General features: G+C 40.9%; 1 protein-coding gene across 1 annotated transcript; it reads right to left on the bottom strand.

Annotated features, from left to right (window-relative positions):
• Positions 1-14011: 14011 nt before the first annotated feature.
• On the bottom strand, positions 14012-17157 carry LOC148098896 (extracellular calcium-sensing receptor-like). Its single transcript, XM_087851547.1, has 6 exons — positions 17060-17157; positions 16631-16916; positions 15696-16520; positions 15371-15592; positions 15156-15249; positions 14012-14916 (listed from the first exon to the last, which is right to left on the bottom strand). The coding sequence occupies exons 1-6, from the start codon at positions 17146-17148 to the stop codon at positions 14012-14014; spliced, it is 2421 nt and encodes an 806-aa protein (XP_087707673.1). The 5' UTR covers positions 17149-17157.
• Positions 17158-17530: the final 373 nt, after the last annotated feature.

Below are 17530 nucleotides of genomic sequence, written 5' to 3'. Positions count from 1 at the left end.
CTTAATGTGGTCTATAAAGGGCCCCCATATCTTCCTGAACTTCTCCATGGAATCAGACGTAGAGAACTGAATTTCTTCCAGGTATAAACAGGAGACCATCTCCTTGAGCCACTTCTTGAAGCAGGGAGGGGAGGCAGATTTCCACTCCCCCAGAATCAGACGTTTGGCAATCACCATACCAAACATGAGGGCCTGTGGAACAGCGAAGGGAAGTGCCAAGGAGTCGCTGGAGCAGCCCAGGATCACCATAAGCCAGTCAGGATACAGTTGCCTATCGTGAACAATGCTATAGAAACTAAAAATACTAGTCCAAAAGGCTGTAAGCGTAGAACAGGACCAAAAAATATGGCCAAGAGTACCATCCACAAGTTTACATTTATCACATTTGGGGGAAACGTTAGGAAAAATCTTGTTCAATTTGGTTTTGGAATAGTGCAGTCTATGGACAACCTTAAATTGAATTAACTGAAGCCGGGCGTTAACAGAGCATAGTTTTATCCGGCTTAACACTTCAGCCCATAAATCATCAGTGATAACCAAACCAGTGTCCCTTGTCCAAGCCTCTTTAATATGGCAAGAGGGGGGTGCTGAAGAAAAAAGGCTAACAAGCCGAGAAATTAAGTGTTTTGAGGTGGGAGGTTCGTTCATTATATTGTAAAAGACATGCTGTATGGGGATGGTATCTAAATTTGAGAATGCTTGCTTGACATAATTCCTAGTTTGTAAATACTGAAAAAAATGACTTGTAGGGAGATTGTACTTTGTCTGAAGCTGAGCAAAAGAGGCAAAATGATTGTCAATATAAAAATCCTTTATAGCTATTAATCCTTTGACAGGCCATTGTTTGAAAGCAGCATCTATCGTACTAGGCGTAAAGCTAGGAATGTGGCAGATCGGGGCAAAAGTTGACACTACCGGGAGGTTCAAGATTCTCTTAATTTGATTCAATATTTTTATGGAGTTGCAAAGAATAAAGTCATCTCATGTACTTTTAATAACTAATTTTGAGAATAAGATAGCTGGCAAGGATGCTCCAGTGTGCTCGATAGCAGTGCTAAGCTCCAATTCGAGCCATTTAGGGCTGGACCCGCATCCCACAGCATCACCAACTATAGGCAGATTCCAGAAGACCCAGGCTCTGGCATTACAGGCCCAGTAATAATGTCTGAAAACTGGAAGGCCCAGACCACCCTCGTCCGAGGGCTTTTGCAAGTGAGACTTCGAGATGCGGGGGGGCTTGTAGACCCAAACAAAAGGCATGATAATGGCATCCAACGCTTTGAAAAAGGAAGACCTGAGAAAAATAGGAACGTTCTGGAATAGGTACGTGAATTTAGGAAGCACAACCATTTTGATTATATTGATACGGCCAATCATTGAAAGTGGGAGAAGTTTCCATTTATCTATCATACACTTGAGCTCATCAGTTAGAACCGAATAATTAAGCCTGAAGAGGAGTTTTGAGTTCCTAGGGATGTTAATACCCAGGTATGAAAAATAATCCTGGGAGACCTTAAAGGGCAAACTAGACAGGAAATCAGGGCCCAGACCAGACGACAGCGGCATAAGAACAGACTTCTTCCAATTTATGGTGAACCCTGATAGGTGGCCAAAGCTGTCAATCAGCTTAAGAAGTGGAGGAAGGGAAATCTTTAAGTCTGAAAGAGCCAATATGATATCATCTGCATACAGACCGATGGTGTACTCTGACGTGCCACAATTTATACCAGAGATATGGGAATTGGCTCTGATGGCAATGGCCAACGGCTCAAGAGCTAAAGCAAAAAGCATTGGAGAGAGACAACAACCCTGCCTTGTCCCACGGTGTAAGAGGAACGGGAGCGACCTCTCATGGTTGGTAAGGACCGAGGAACGAGGGCAAGCGTAAAGCAACTTAATCATATTCAAAAAGTTCGACCCAAAACCAAATTTTTCAAGAGTAGCAAACAAATAACTCCATTCCACCTGGTCAAAAGCCTGCTGGGCATCAAGTGAAATCACCGCAGAATTGGGCAGTGTCGTTGAGTACATTGCATTTAAGAGACATCTAGTATTAGAAAAAGAGAATCTATTGGGGATAAAAACCCGATTGGTCAGGATGAATTAAAGAGCCTATATGCTTATTTAACCGGTTGGTTAGGACTTTAGCAAATTTTTTTTGGTCTGAATTGAGAAGACTTAGGGGACAATAGGATGAAACATTAGTTTCGTCTCTGTCTTTTTTCAGGAGGAGACATATATGGGCATCGTAGAAAGAATGAGGGAATGAGCCGTTTAACACTGCGCAATTTACCATCCGAAGTAGCAGGGGAGCGATAACGTCAATATGTGTTAAAAGATTTTGAATTTTATTAATATTCAACTGTAATAATCGCTTATGTTTAGCTTTATTTGAATTTCGCAGTAATGTCTGTACATAGGGTGTCAGCAAATTCTTTAACTGGAACAAAGTGACTACATGAGGAGGTTGCTCAAGTTTAGACAACACCCATTACAAGATCGTTAATCAACTTGTTCATCTTTGTCTTGCAAGGCTGCACCCTTTGCAGCCTCGTATGCAATCACCAGATAAGAAGTTGCTTTTTCTTAACTTGTACTGCACCCATGAGTAAAGCAGTATATAATAAAGTTTGAGCAGATGCTTGGCGCGCATTTCTGCACTGACTCTGTAGTTGACAGATCGTGCACAGAAATCGTCCATGTACATGAATTAACTCTGGGCCCGTGATTCTTTGCTTTCCTGAGGTTTTTCTCCTAACAATATGTGTCTTATAAAGCTCTATCCCAAAACCGTCCGGACCACAAGCTTTTCTGTTAGGAAAGGAGCAGATTGCATTTCTAATTTCCTCCAGCGTAAAGTCTGCATCGAGTAAGCCCCGTGCAGCCTCAGGAAGAGTCGGGATGTCTAAAGCATTAAGAAAATTAGTGATTTCAGTAACTGTGGCCGTGGTACTAGATGTATATAACTGACAATAAAAACTGCGAAATCTGTCATTTATCTGCTTGTGTGATGGCTGCACTTACAGCCACACAGTGGTAATATCCACCATGTTAGTGTAGAGGCTTATAAGTAACACTGCATTCACATGTCTTTCTTTAAATATAGGAATTAATTTACAGGACAATAAATAACTGGTTTTGGTTTAGAATTCATTCACATACCCACATAACACTGCATTCTAAAATAAGTGCACACATTTTAGTTTACACTGTTATGTACGATTAATCTTTTGTTTTCTGAGTTACCTTAGTTGCAGCTGTTCCAGTCCCTTGATTAAGGAGCCAAGAGGTGGAAAAGGGGCGGAGCGAGTTTTAAAGGAAGACTACAAATTGGTTCATGCCATAACTAGGGACCATGGGGGGGAATTGGAGTTCATTATGTTTGGTTTAGTTAGGTTTTGTGTGTTTTACCCCTTCTTCTGTTTTTGTGGGCTGATCAGCCACTATTTAAGTTTCCCCTTTGTCTCGTTAAGTTAGGTCAGTTTGTTTGAGTTATCAGTAGTGTTGTCAACTTTGAGTAGAGTTCTGTTATTTTGACCTCTTTTATGGGCCCAAGATTTTGATTCTTTTTGCATGATTTAACTAATTATGTTTTTTGGGTTAAATAAAAAATCTTTTTTTTTGGACTTTAACCTGTGCCTAAGTTTCCTTCACTGCTCGGTCCATCACAGCTTGTGATCAGACAGCAACTGGCCAGTTGAAGAGAGAATTCTGTGTATTGCCCTATCAGCTTGAATGCCCTTCCGCTGTCTGGAAAGCACCTTGTCAGCCTTTTCACCAAGCTCAAAATGCTTCTGTTTTAAGCTACGAATACAATTCATGACCTGCTCCCCCAACATGTGGTTGTAGTCATATTTAAATTTGAGAATGGTATTAAGTGGGTCAGCAGCCCCGGTGTCGTGATACTTCTCCTCCAACACAGCCAGCTCTGCCTCAATATTAGTACGCAGCCTGAGTTTGTCCCTTTTCTGAGAAGCTTGATAAGCAATAATATGACCTCTAATAACGACTTTAAAGGACTCCCACAAAACCGAGTCTGAAACTGCACCATTATCATTGAATTGTAAAAATTCTGCGATTTTAGTAGATAGGTAAACCGTAAAAGAGTCATTTAGATATAAAGAGGGGTTAAATTTCCAATTGTATTGGGGGGTATATAGGTTAAAGTCAATTACCGTTGAGAGAGGTGCGTGGTCCGAAACTAAAATACTGTGATAAGTGGAACTAACCACTTTCGAAATAAGCCTGGAATCAATAAGAAAATAGTCAATTCTACTGAAACTGCCATGGACAGGGGAGAAGAAAGAGTATTGCTTTTCTAACGGATGCTGGTGCCTCCAAATGTCAACCAAGTCCAAAGATTTAGTAAGAGTATTGAGTACAGAAACAGCTCTCAAGGTTGGGGCCAGGGACGCAGAGGACCTATCCAACAATGGATCGAAATAACAATTAAAATCACCACCGATAATGATATTATGGTCATTGTATTGTGAGACAAGATTGAATATTTTACTAAAGAAGTCAGTGTTGTCAAAATTAGGGGCATAGATGTTCAAGAGGACTACAGGGGTGGAGTTGACCGTACCTGTAACAAGTATGAACCTCCCACCTGGATCACATATCTGAGTTTTGAATATAAAAGGAATAGTTCTGCGAACAAGAATGGCAACCACTCTTGCCCTGGAAAAAAAGGCGGACTGGTACACCTGTGACACCCATACCGATCTTAATCGCCTCTGCTCTGAAGGTTGGATATGGGTCTCCTGTAAAAAAATTATATCAGATGACAGAGATTTTAAATGTGAAAATACTTTACCACGTTTAAGAGCTTTGCCCATACCCCGACAATTCCAGGTCGTAAAAGTGATGTGGCTCATCCCCAGCTTAAGTGAGTGGATGATGTACGACGATGTGGAAGGACAAAATGAAGGCTTTGACATTTGACAAATAAAGAGCTGGCACTTACATCAAAAAAACAAAAATGACACATATTTAGAAACATGTAGACACCCCCCACCCCCACCCCACAAACCGCAGAAAAAAGAAAGCGGAACACCCCCAATATCCAACAGGGAGGCAGCCGGGAACCAGGGCCAGCCTGACTGAACGCTAATACTCAAAAACTACCGTGGAGCCCCGTGCGCCCCACATATAATCTATTTAACAAACATAAAAAATAAAATTGTGCACAAAGTACGAAAGATCCAACTCAAATATCTAGATGGATATAAAACTTTTTAACTGGTGCAACAAAACTGCAAATATGCAGAAATGAGATAGAGCATACAGAAACATATGCATATTCCCAATATCACAACGTAACACAAATTACATAGAAGCAAAACCCAATAGGCAAAACAGGCACTGTACACCGTTTCAGTGCGGGAAAGAAATGTACTCTACGGTATGTAAATCACAGTATGCGCACCAAAAAACCTTTATATTGCACAGTGATCAACTGAGGACAAAGATGTTGGATCAAAACATTCAACATAGCTGGGTAGAGAACATTACTGCAGAAAATGCGCAAATATGTAAACATGTCGTGAAATTAGTAAGTCCCTTGTGAATTATTATTCATTTGCAGAGCCAATGGAGTCAGCAAACCGTGCAGCTTCCTCCGGCGACATAAAAGTCTTCGATGTGTTGTTATATTCGACTTAGAGCTTTGCAGGAAAGCGAAGACAGCACTTAGCACCGGCGTCGGTCAGCCGCTTCCTCACACCACCAAAGGCCTGCCGCTGCGCCGAGACCTCCGCAGTGTAATCAGGAAAAATGGAAACTCTGTCTCCGCGGTACAGCAAAGGAGACCTTTGCCTGCTGAGTCGTAGTATGTCAAACACATCCCGGTCGTTGTGGACTTTAGCGATGATGACACGTGGCCGTTCATTGGGCTGTGGCTTCGGTCTCAGGCTACTGTATAGGAATTTCTGTTACCTAGGTATTAATCACATTATTTATTGTATTAACATGTCTGACACTCATACTGTAAGACAAATGGTAGGGAGTGTAGTAAGGATGTTGGGGGAAACAGGAACTCCAGAGGACCAGTCTTTTGTCTCTTAGAGGACTCTGGGAAGTAGCAAGGGAGTGTGAACCTTAAGGTGTGAAACAGCTGTGTACTGCCTTTGTTCCTGGAGAAGGTATTTAACTGAGAGCCATGCTAGGCTCAGTGAGACTCTGCTGACCGTCTGTCCCGCGGCCATGCTGGGGCTCCACAAGCTTGTTTGTCTGTTCTTTGTGTGGTTGGATTAAAGAATGTTAGCTACCGCTCACCGCTCGTCTGCAGGCTTTATTTAAGTGGAAAACTTCCACAACAAAATGGCGACGAGGATGGGATAGTCCATGTGGTCGCTGAACAACGGTTCCGTGGACGGGGTGATCACCCCTGAGGAAAAAGGTACCTTTGTCCTACCAGCTGTTGAAGCAAAGGAAATGGAGGAGTCACGGAGCCGTGTGTTTCAGTCACCACAGAGACTATTGATTTTGAGGGGACCTCTGCAGATGGGTGAGTTGTAGCTAACTTGTATACAGTCATGGGGAGTTTTTTGTCTGGCCGAGGGGGGGAACGCTGGCCGACCCCGGAGTTCGAGTCTCCGGGAGGAAAAACCTGGTGGTTTGAGGCCCCAGGCTTGTGTTGGGTACGGTCCATCACAAGGACATTGGCTCGAGCACGCTGTTGGGGAGAAACCGGCCCAGACCTGTGTTCGGTCCAAGTACGTCACAGGGACAGCGGTTCGGGTACACTGTCGGAATCCATTTCTGCGTACTATAGTGCACGGAGTGGCGGTGTTCATTCCTTGGTCCGTAGAAGGCAAGGACCTCACGGGGGACGCCTCGTGTAGTAAAATGGGATCTAGATCCAGTAGATCGGCAGACGTTCCACCGGGCGGCCAGAGACAAAACTCAATACGTGACTGTATGGTAAGAATTGAGTAAATGTGTGGTGTGTAAGATTGCAGAGAATGGTTGTGTGGGAAAAGTTGATGTGTGTGTAAAAACAGTGAGAAATAGGGTTTCAAAATGTTGAAAATGGGGAACAAAAACAAGAAAAAAAAAAAAAGAGAGAGAGGAGTGTAGAAATGTGTGTAAAAGTTGTTTCCAACTAGCGGGAGAGGGTGGTACTGCAGGCCACCAGCACCCCTAGGGTGGACACACACAAAATTAGCAGAATTGTTGATGAAAATAAGCAATAAAATTAGGGCAAGGGTTTTGTGTTTAATGATCAAAATGTCTTAGTGTGTCACTTGCAGGTGAAGAGCAGACCCGGATCAATTTTCCACGTGCAGCAGTCGGAAGAAAATTATAGGTTAACATCATTAGAAACACTCAAGCCAAGTTTTTGGCTGAATTATTTTACAGCTTAACTTCCATGTGTTTGTCACCCTGAGAAAACAAGCTCCAAAAATCTCTCCCTGAAGACAAGAAATGCAGTTCCAGAACAACGAGATGGATCTCAAGAGCTCACAGCAGTATCCTGACCAGTGAAGAAAAGGTCCAGCAGCGCAGCAACAGCTGTGCAAGACAGCGGCAGCAAGGAGAAAATGGCATCATCATGACTGGATGGATAGATGTGCATTTCCAACGAGCTGCACCTTCACTGTGTGTGAATGGACTTTTGAAAAGACTGCTTGAGTTGGACATTTGCCACTTTCGGCGCAAAAATGGCAAAATGAGACCGTGGAAAACACAGGACAAAGCTGAAAGACAACTGACTCTCACTGGGCTGCTGCAAGGGGGAGAGATGAGATGAGACCACAGTCAAAGGAGAAGGGGACAACATAGAGGAAGGCTGTTGTAGTGTGGGAATAAAATTTGGGGTTAGAAAACTGGGAAGAAAAAACGACTGCCTTGCGTGGAGAATTGAAAAGTGTCTGGAGCACCGCAAAGAGGAGAGGTACACAAAATTACACAAACCGAAAAATGCATTAATCCTACTAACACAAACACACATGCAATGAAGCTCATGAAGACCAAATAGCATTTTAAGCATGCATTTCTGTTACCGTCATCTTGTCCGGTTCACTTAGTGGGTTAAGCAGTGATACATAGACTAGTGAACTAGTATTATTTTTGGGGAAGGATGATTGAATCATTGCAGGGGTGAACAGAATGCTGCGGGGGGGGGGGGGGGGGGGGGGGGGGTCAAATGAGTGGAGACTAATAGATTATTGAGTTTCTTGTTTCTGATGTGTGGGGGAGGTCTTATCATGACACATCTGGGTACATGGGGAAAACAAAAACTCATTTTCTAATAGAATATTGCTGTTGTGTGAGGTGTGTGACTGGTGGATGAAAGTTTTGGAGATTTATTGATGCATTTTCCTTTGGTACCACTTTGAACCTGCCAATTAGTTTTGTTTTTTCATCATTCTAACAGAGTATGCTTAGACAAGTCCTAAAACTAGGCCTTCATATTTTTTTTTATTTTTAACAGTGCACTGAAATTTTTTGTTTGGCAATTTTCTCTTTTTCAAGCAGGCTGCAAGATCGGAATCGAAAGCGCTACACAACATGTTGATCAATCGCAAGTGAGCTTCTCCAAAATTAAAATGGGCTCGGGAGAAAGCCACTTATTTGGGACAATCAGAAAACAAGTCCCTGGCAAAAAGGATTCAGCGAGGTAATCCAGTCTAAATTCTTTTTTTCTTTTTGTGAAATGACGTTATTGCTGGCAGTAGAAACTTATTGCGTCACGAGAGGTTCTACTGTCAGCAAATAAAAATGGGGACTGACTGGACTGACAAAAGCTTTCATTGACTTGACACCAGTATGCAAGATTGCACCTCCACCCAGAGTGACAAAAGGGTGGATGTATGTATGTTTCTTTTTACAGGAGCAGAAAGGTGACAGCAACATCCTGGGTTGCATGGGCTTTTGAGCCGTGCTGACTTAACCTTTTAATTGCCACTTTCTGTGTCTTTGTGAATTTACCAGGGGTGTGTTATTCATGACCTTGTATTGTTTACAGTGCAGAGGTCACTGTGAGAAAGTGTGCACTGCGCTGTGCTAACATCTACATCACTTTTTCCACAGCAGAGGGCTAATCATATGATCTAATCACATGATTTACAGCAGGACACACCACTGGCTAATGTTTTTTCTTACGACAGGGCCTGGAGTGAAGCTACTTCAGGGGAGAAGCCCTGAGAATTTTTAAGAGACAATGCACAACTTTATTGTGTATGTCTAATTGTGATAAGCTGACATAGGGCAAAAGAGGGTTTTCCGGGGAAGTTTTCATTTTTAAATTGCAGGAACCGTGACATGAGGGATATGGAAGGATTGACTGAGGCGCAGATGCAAACTATGACTAGGAGAGAATGCTTCAAGAGGACCAGTGAGAAGCAGGGACCATCTGCAGGACAACTGACAAACGACAGTAGGCTGCACCACTGGGCTTCCAAAGGATTGTCATGAGGAGATTTTGAACAGCAAAATCTTAAAAATAAAATGAAAGAGTTTCGCCATTGACATTGAGGAAGACAACTAAGGTGTACGACATGCTCTGCCTTAAATCTACAGCCGCGTTGGAACAGAAATCGAGGGATGAAGAGAGCGTGCCAAGCTCCAAAAGTGACAGCGCAAGGAAGATCAGCGTTGGAATTATGACTCTGTAAATGGCACAGACACCAGGAGCCATGACTGTGACTGAGAATGACCACCTAATGCTGTTTCACTTTGCCATGCAAAGTACTTTGACACTCTGGAGAAGACCTTTCCTCTGTATCATTGTTGTTTCCATTTGCATGTGAGAGCTTAGATTGTGGGGAAGATTCAAAGATGAACAAAGGGTTTTGGGAAAACAGTGAAGTGAGGATATACAGTGTGAAACTCCTTTAAGTGTACAATAATGTTGATGTGATATACAGAATGTCAGGAAAGAAATTCTGGTTTTAATGTGATTCTTGATTTAAGAATCAAAGGGTGGGATTGTATAGGAATTTCTGTTAACTAGGTATTAACCCTTTAAGACCTACCATAGAACCAAGGCCACCAGAGCTTACTTTATATTTTTACATGCTGTAGTGCCATTTTTGGGAGCATTTCAAGTTGATATACATCAATACAACCATTATAGCCCAAATTTTAATAATATGTCTGCATTAAGTGCATAGTAATTACATACATTGCAAAAAAGTGCAATAAACTATAAACAAATTGAAAATTGTTTTTGTTTTTTTAACATTTATTTCTAGCTAGAGAAATTTAAGAGGTTTATCCCTAAAAACTGTAAATACAAAAAAGTTTCCCACCACAGGAAATTTATTTTAAGTGTCTTCATAGTTTTATTTTTGAAATACACCAATTTCTATATACTGCAGGAAAAACGAAAATAAATATTATAATGCAAATTTGCAAAAAAACAGCATATGCATCAAAATAAACTATTTCCAGCAGTGCAATATGAGTCCTAAGCATCCCAGAAACGACACCGAAAATCATAACGTTAAACATAACTTTTAAAAACACCAGTATAGGCTCATGAGGCCCTGATGGTAAAAAACTACATTTCCGCAAAATGACGTCACTTCTGATTTCGGGCAGGTCATGGCGGACATGCGATAGTTCACGCTGATGGACTAAGAAGTGTTACAAACAGCTGATCGGATCGGCAAAGCGTGTTTCTGGAATATTATGTTTTTATTTCTGAAAGTGCTTTTTATGCAGTTTTTGCAAAGCTATATGTGGAAGGAAACTGTGACCTAGGACAAGCTGATGGCATAAGATGTAAGTACAACTCCTCCGGTTTCATATGCAAAAAAAATTATTGTGCTAGCTTATGTGGTTGCAGAGCTATTGGGATTTAAAAATAGTTATGCAAAATGGAGCGTGCCCGCTCTGACCGGCTTTAAAGGGTTAATCACATTATTTATTGTATTAACATGTCTGACACTCATACTGTAAGACAAATGGTAGGGAGTGTAGTAAGGATGTTGGGGGAAACAGGAACTCCAGAGGACCAGTCTTTTGTCTCTTAGAGGACTCTGGGAAGTAGCAAGGGAGTGTGAACCTTAAGGTGTGAAACAGCTGTGTACTGCCTTTGTTCCTGGAGAAGGTATTTAACTTAGAGCCATGCTAGGCTCAGTGAGACTCTGCTGACCGTCTGTCCCGCGGCCATGCTGGGGCTCCACAAGCTTGTTTGTCTGTTCTTTGTGTGCTTGGATTAAAGAATGTTATCTACTGCTCACCGCTCGTCAGCAGGCTTTATTTAAGTGGAAAACTTCCACAACACTACGGTGGGCCCGGTCTATTTTTATCGGCCTGCTGAAGTTCCCATGACCCAAAAGCTCTGGAAGTAGGTTAGCAACGAAGTCAGTAGGGCTGCCTTTCTCATCCCCTTCCTTAACTCCCACAATCCTCACGTTGAGTCGGGGAGAGCGCCCCTCCAGATCGTTGACTTTAGCTTTGAGGAGAGTGTTAGCCACCTGTAGCTCTTTGCACGATGCTTCCAGCGTTGCTAATCGGCTATCGTTAGCGGACATAGCTTCATCAAGGTCTTCAAACCGGCGCTCAGACTCATGATATTTCTTCTGGAGAGAAGTTAGCGTTGCATCAATTGCATCGAGACGGCCCTCAACCGACTTCTTCAACCCGTCCACGAGCGAGGTTATTTTGGAAAGCTGAGCTCCATGGTTAGCGATAGCCGCTAATATGGCATCATTACCTGCCACCGACTGGCTCGCCTTGGACGTATCCCTCTGGCTCTCATCTTTCTTCGGCATGATGACAAAAGATTGGCTCCGACAGTCCGCGAAAAGATTTTAAAACTACCAAGCTAGAAATAAACTTAAAGTGCAACTTTATCAGTGGAAGGCACGGAGAGCACAGAAAACACGTCTACTCCATAGCTGCACACGAGCGCCCCCCCTCCACTTGATATTTTTGTTCCATAATCCTAAGCATCATTTAAGAAATTCCAAATTACTGTCTTACTGCATCCCACCTCGGCAGCAATTTTTGCTATTTTTCAAGTGGTCTTAAACTTTTGATCAGGACTGTATAATAACTAAGAATTCAATTGCACAATTTTCCCCATTAGACGTGGCACCCAGATCTGACGGTCAGTGCAGGCCTTGTAGGAATTTTTGCCATCTAAATAATGTCACGGAAAGCAATTGTTATCCCATTCCGCACATTGAGAATTTTTTTGGCTCATCTCGCGGGGACTTTTTTCATCAATTTTTTCTAAAATTGATTTAGTACAGGGGTATCACCAGGTTCCTGATCATGCTGAGGATGTCCCCAAAACCACTGTAATAACTCAGTTCAGCCTTTTCAGGTTTTTGCACATGCCCTTCGGCCTGAGGGGTGCAGCCCAAACCTTCTAGCGTTTGACTAACTGGGTATTGCGCGGGCTCTCCTTCGTTTTTGTATATCTAGATAATATCCTGGTGGCCAACAGCTTGGAGGAACAGCACACCTGCGTCAGGTTTCTTGGCGCTTGGCAGCACATGGCCTGATCAATAACTTGTCTAAATGTCAGTTTGGTTTTCCAGTTCCACCGAGATTAAAGTTGCAGTAAAATATTGGGATCTCTCGTGTCATCATTACATACATCCTTACCTCCACAACATGAACATTTCAGATGATTTTATTTAAAATTATTATGGCATTTATTTAAAGAAATTATTAACACAAAATTTATTTGTTATTTTCAACATTCCTGCAATTATTTACAATTTACCATATAGGTCACTTTAGTATTAAATCTAGATGGTACAAAGCACTATATCATTTCCAGAAATGGCCCACTACATTACATATGAATGCAAATATAATGCCAAACAGCAGTTGTCTCAAGGCCTGTTTTGCCTTTCAAATGGAGCTAAGAGAACGTGGTAGAAGGGAAAGTTTACTCCAGTTTTGTACATTTATTGGGAAAGGCAGAGGAAGGTGTTTATGTACACACAAATTATTGTTCTTATTTTGCTGGTTAAAAAAGAAGATACAAAGTGAACTCCCATCCTTTGTGCTCACTTCCTAATTACCTAGAGACACCCAAAAGACAACCGGCCCCCCTCAACAGTTGAGACAAATCATCTGGGAAGTAGGTAAGCAAAGGAGACTAAACATTGAGTAACAAATCCTCATTTCCTCCTAAGATGGCAGCAACTCTTTCATGAGGAATAACTCTTAACAATTCCCTGTACCAGAAAGTAACAATGGGAGGGTTATCCTTAACCCAGTTAATAAGAATACATTTCCAGGCCAGCAACAATAGTTTATCATCTAGTTTATGCTGCAAATAAGTTAATGCTGATTCTTTTGAAAGTAAACTAAGCATAAAAAATCCAGGGTCCCTTTAGATCCAATTCTTAAAAATATTGCTGAGTTCTTGAGATATGGAACTTCAAAATCTTTTGATTAGTTTACATTCCCAGAAGTAATGGGAAAAGGTACCAGTCTGTATTTGACATTTGATACAAAAAGGGGATACATGCGATGTAATCTCATGCAAAACATTGGGAGCTATATATAGGCGGTGTAAAAGTTTTTATTTGGTTTCAAGCAAGCGGTTGCAAGTAAAAGTAGATCTAGCTATGTTAATGGCTCCTTTCCAATCCTCCTAAGTATATTCATTATTAAGATCTCTCTCCCATTTATGAATAGCACTCAATGTACAGAGTGGAACACATGTTTATTTCAAAGGATTTACTGCATCTTGCTTGTAATGGTGTTAGAGACTGATAAGCAGGCAAGAGTCTGTTTTTGTTTTTTATCTTAAATTGTGTTGCATTTGTGTGTGGGTCTATAACTACTCACAAACATCCATTTCTTTAGCAGCATAAAAAATATCTTGCAGTGTAATGTAATGTTAATTATAAATCCTTTATCTGTAAAAAAATTACATTTAAATATGTATACACCCAGACTCTGTTATTTAATGTGTCACAGAATTTTAAGTGACTCGTAATGTCTACTAATGTAATATAAATGTAATAATAATAATAATAATGTAAACACAAAAATGGCAACATAATATAAATTGTTAATGGTTTTTAAACTTTTAGCTTATAGTTTTTCCCATGACATGTTTCTTGGTATTTTTTTCTGGCTTAAGAAATATTATGTAACACTTGGGTGCAAAAATACAAATTAATAAGCCAAAAGCGGAGGACAAAATTGCAAATATTTCTACAGCTACAGTGAACTTTCCAGGAGAGCTGATGTATGCTGGGATGAAGGTAATCCACACAGCACAGAATATCAGCAGGCTGAATGTGATCAATTTGGCTTCATTGAAATTATCAGGAAGTTTTCTTGCCATGAATGCCAGGATCAAACAAATGATTGCAAGGATCCCTATGTATCCCAACACTGCATAAAAAGCAGCCTGAGATCCTGTTTTACATTCCAGAACAATCATCCTATTGCTGTATGTGAACAACATATGTGGGTAAGGTGGGTTTAAAGTCAGCCATAATGCACATATTACCACTTGACTCAAAGTGCAGGAGCAAATGATGAGTCTTTGTTGTGCATGACCAAACTTTCCAGCAATGTTCTTGCCAGGAAATGTGGCTTTGAAGGCTGTGACAACAACAATGGTTTTTCCCAAGACACAGGAAATGCAAAGGGCAAATGTCACACCAAACGCGGTGTGGCGCAGCATGCATGTCCAGACTCTTGGTTGACCAAGAAAAGTGAGAGGACAGAGAAAACACAGAAAAAGAGAAAACAATAAGAAAGAGCTCAGCTCAAAGTTGCTGGCTTTTATCACAGGAGTTTCTCTGTAGTTGATAAAAACCACTATTGTGGCAAGGGAGAGAGAGGCCCCTAACAGGGATACAAGTGTTAGAGCTATACCCATAGGCTCATGATATTTCAGAAACTCAATTGTTCTAGGAATGCAATCATCTTTTCTCTCATTGGACCAGTATTCCTTTGGACAAGGTGTGCAGTCTGCTGCACCTGTTGAGGATAAACAGAAAGGGTAAGTGATGTATCTAGATGTACATTTGGGATAAAAATAAATTAAAAATTTACTTAAAAAAAGCATATGATGCAAGTAAGACATTAATATTTTAAATATTAGTTATATGTAGACACTAAACATGTCATGTTATAATGTACACGTTCAACGTTTACGGGATATACACTCTTGATATGTTTTTGTCTACCTGTTGAGTTGGCTATAGTTCCATCAGCACAGGGTACGCAGTCAAAACAACATATAGGTTTTCCCTGAATTTGAGCTTTTCTTGTTCCAACTTGGCAAACATTAGAACACACTGATGTGGGGACCTGTGACAAAAAAAATATTTAAGTATTGTAGAAGTAAATGATTATGTGTTAACAAGAGAATACTAAAGGATGAGATACTAGAAGTGTACTGCATGTAAAAATAGAGAGACATCATCATTACTGTTTTCCCTGTCCTCCACACTATCTTTTCCTCCTCGATGCTGAGCTTGTAATCACCATTTGCAGCAAAGGTCAAATGACCAAGTGTCACATGTTGCACTTTTCCATTTATCAACTGCCAGTTAATAACATCATAAGAAGCAGGAGGATCGCCATTCTCATCAAAAAACACCTCATCACCAAACTGATTTGTGAAATTCACCTTTTGTAACGTTTTACTGACCTAGAAAGGAAAGGATTATGTATTAGGTATGTATAAACATTCAATTATTGGTTTTGTTCAGACTATTTGAACGATTGTAACTTTCAGTTAAACAATTTCTCACCTCCTTGGGCTTTATTTCTGACAGGTTTAAACATCGCTTTACTGTTTGTGCTCCAACTGGTTGGCAGAATACCAGCTGATGCAGAGCATGTGCAATAGCATAAACCGCTTTATACACATTATAGGTCACTCTGAGCTCTGTGACATTAAAGAAAGCATGCTCGGAATTCATTAATGTTTCATTGCCTGTACATCTTTTGGTTGTGTCCTCAGTAGCTGCATGTACCCCTGGCAAAACAGGTGTGCAGCCCACCATAATCTCCCAGAAATCCTTCACGAAAGGTGCATGTGGATCTGTATAAGGACTAATACTTGTAAGAAAGTGTTTAAATTTAGGAATAGCCATCTTCTGCATTGCAAATCCCACTGTTCCACCAAAGGATCTATTCATTTCAGGCGTGGATGGTCGAGGTGCTTTTATCCAGGCCACACAAGAAATCCACTGAATTCCTGTAATGTTGTGGTTCACAATCTCTTGCATCAAAGGATAAAAGTCACCCTCAGAAGAAAAAGCCAAAATTACTTTGACAGATGACTGTTTTATTATTTCCACCACTTCTAGAAATTTATCTCTTGTGTACGTGCGTAGAACTGATGCAACAAAAGCAACACAAACCCCAAACTTTTCAACCTCCTCCTTAAAGGCAAGAATTCCATTACGTCCATAATCATTGTCTGCCTGTATGGCTCCAATCCACTGCCATCCAAAATGTTTGACCAGTGCAGCCAAAGCTTTTGCCTGGAAATAGTCGCTGGTGATTGTTCTAAAAAATGTAGGATATTTAGTTCTGTCACTCAGACAAGCACACGTTGAGGAGTAGCTGATCTATAAAAGAGAAAGGAACACTGAAACAGTGTGCATGCAACGATACATCATACAATGCCAAAACATCAAATATCACTTAGCATCATAAAATATACAACTTTATCTCTTACTATTGGCATATGAAATGGTCCAAGAATTCCAGCCACAGCTATTGACTGAGATGATCCAGACTCTGCTATGAGGGCAGATATAGCTGGAGGGCAGTGAGAAGTCGCACTTGCCTCCTCTGCTCCACTAGCCAGCGTTAGAGCAGCACGTAAAGTATTTGTAGGAGATGAGCATGAGTTAAGGATCCTATAGCCAAGAGATATGTTTGGAAGCAGAGCAGGATCGTTGTTGATTTCTTCAATGGCAAATAACATTGCCTGTGTCCATCGATACATTCGCAGGTCAAACCTAAAGACATGTTAGTGATTGATACAAGTCATAAAATAACCCTGCTATTGCTTCCCATTTATGTAAAGTACAATGTCAAGAATTAAAACACAAATAAACATACATGCATGACAAATGAAAAAGCCACTTGTGGTAAATCATACCCTTCACACTGCACTTTAGGTGGCTCCTTGTCAAATGTATAAGTGCTGAGTATCTCTTTGTTTAAAACTGGGAAGATTCCTCCGATCATTATGTCACCTTCCTTAAACAAACTTGGCATATCAAACCTGCTTAACAATTCACAGCCAGATACTGTGTTCGTGCTGAGAACACACAGAAATAGGTGGATACCTCTTTGCATGTTTGCACTGCATTGCCATATAGGCATGAGAGCACAGTTCTTATAACAACAGTATTACATGTAGTCAATGTGCTATAATTTCCCAAAGGGCTCAGTGATCTTAGATTGCCAAACTTGGAATCAGGAAATTAATGCTCTACACGTATTGTTAAATGTCAGTAAACTATCGTGTATCGAAAAGTGTCTAAAACTACTTTTGCAATGCACATTAATCATAAAGAAATTTTAAAGGGACTTTAGAAAACTCTTTAGCTAGGTAATGTATAAGTTA

Source organism: Neolamprologus brichardi, chromosome 14 (genome assembly GCF_056152115.1).
Source record: "Neolamprologus brichardi isolate AB-2024 chromosome 14, ASM5615211v1, whole genome shotgun sequence".
In the NCBI taxonomy this organism is placed as follows: domain Eukaryota; kingdom Metazoa; phylum Chordata; class Actinopteri; order Cichliformes; family Cichlidae; genus Neolamprologus; species Neolamprologus brichardi.
The sequence above is the reverse complement of the archived record's forward strand: the minus strand, read 5'-3'. Positions and strand labels throughout refer to the sequence as shown.

Coding starts and splice junctions, on each gene's coding strand:
- LOC148098896 (XM_087851547.1), bottom strand. CDS start 17,148: ATGATCGGAGGAATCTTCCCAGTTTTAAACAAAGAGATACTCAGCACT. Junction 16,521..16,630: donor GACCATTTCATATGCCAATA/GTAAGAGATAAA, acceptor TCTCTTTTATAG/ATCAGCTACTCCTCAACGTG. Junction 15,593..15,695: donor CAGAAATAAAGCCCAAGGAG/GTGAGAAATTGT, acceptor TTTCCTTTCTAG/GTCAGTAAAACGTTACAAAA.